Here is a 314-nt window from a genome sequence, read left to right as displayed (position 1 = left end):
GTACACATGCGTACCGAAGCGAAAGAGCCGTGTAGCATTGCACCCCTATCGTACAGTAGTGTTTGGGATCCGGGGTGTTTATTCTGCGTGCTTGACTCCGTCAGGGCGTGTTTGGTGATGGCGCAGCTGCTGGAGGACAGCTCGTTCTGTGAGGAGTTTATTCAGCAGTGTCCCGCAGCGGTGGAGGTGCTCAACCTGATCGCTCAGGAGTGCAGTCCTGGTGAGAGCTCACACCTGAATGCAGCAGCAATGCAATGCAATGGTACATCCAAAAACAGTAACCGTAGAATAAAAGAAAGGAATATGTGACCCTG

General features: G+C 52.2%; 1 protein-coding gene across 1 annotated transcript in view; it reads left to right on the top strand.

The window, feature by feature from the left end:
* The first annotated feature begins 6 nt into the window (after positions 1-6).
* The window catches only part of LOC107566134 (probable E3 ubiquitin-protein ligase HECTD4), a 52,638-nt gene continuing 52,330 nt past the window's right edge, over positions 7-314 (top strand). Inside the window, 1 exon segment of the mRNA XM_016251511.1 lies at positions 7-220. Coding sequence (XP_016106997.1) covers positions 7-220 — 214 coding nt within the window.

The sequence above is a fragment of the Sinocyclocheilus grahami genome, unplaced genomic scaffold (genome assembly GCF_001515645.1).
Source record: "Sinocyclocheilus grahami isolate Dianchi unplaced genomic scaffold, SAMN03320097.WGS_v1.1 scaffold1049.1, whole genome shotgun sequence".
In the NCBI taxonomy this organism is placed as follows: Eukaryota; Metazoa; Chordata; class Actinopteri; order Cypriniformes; family Cyprinidae; genus Sinocyclocheilus; species Sinocyclocheilus grahami.
This window is presented reverse-complemented; position numbering and strand designations above follow the sequence as displayed.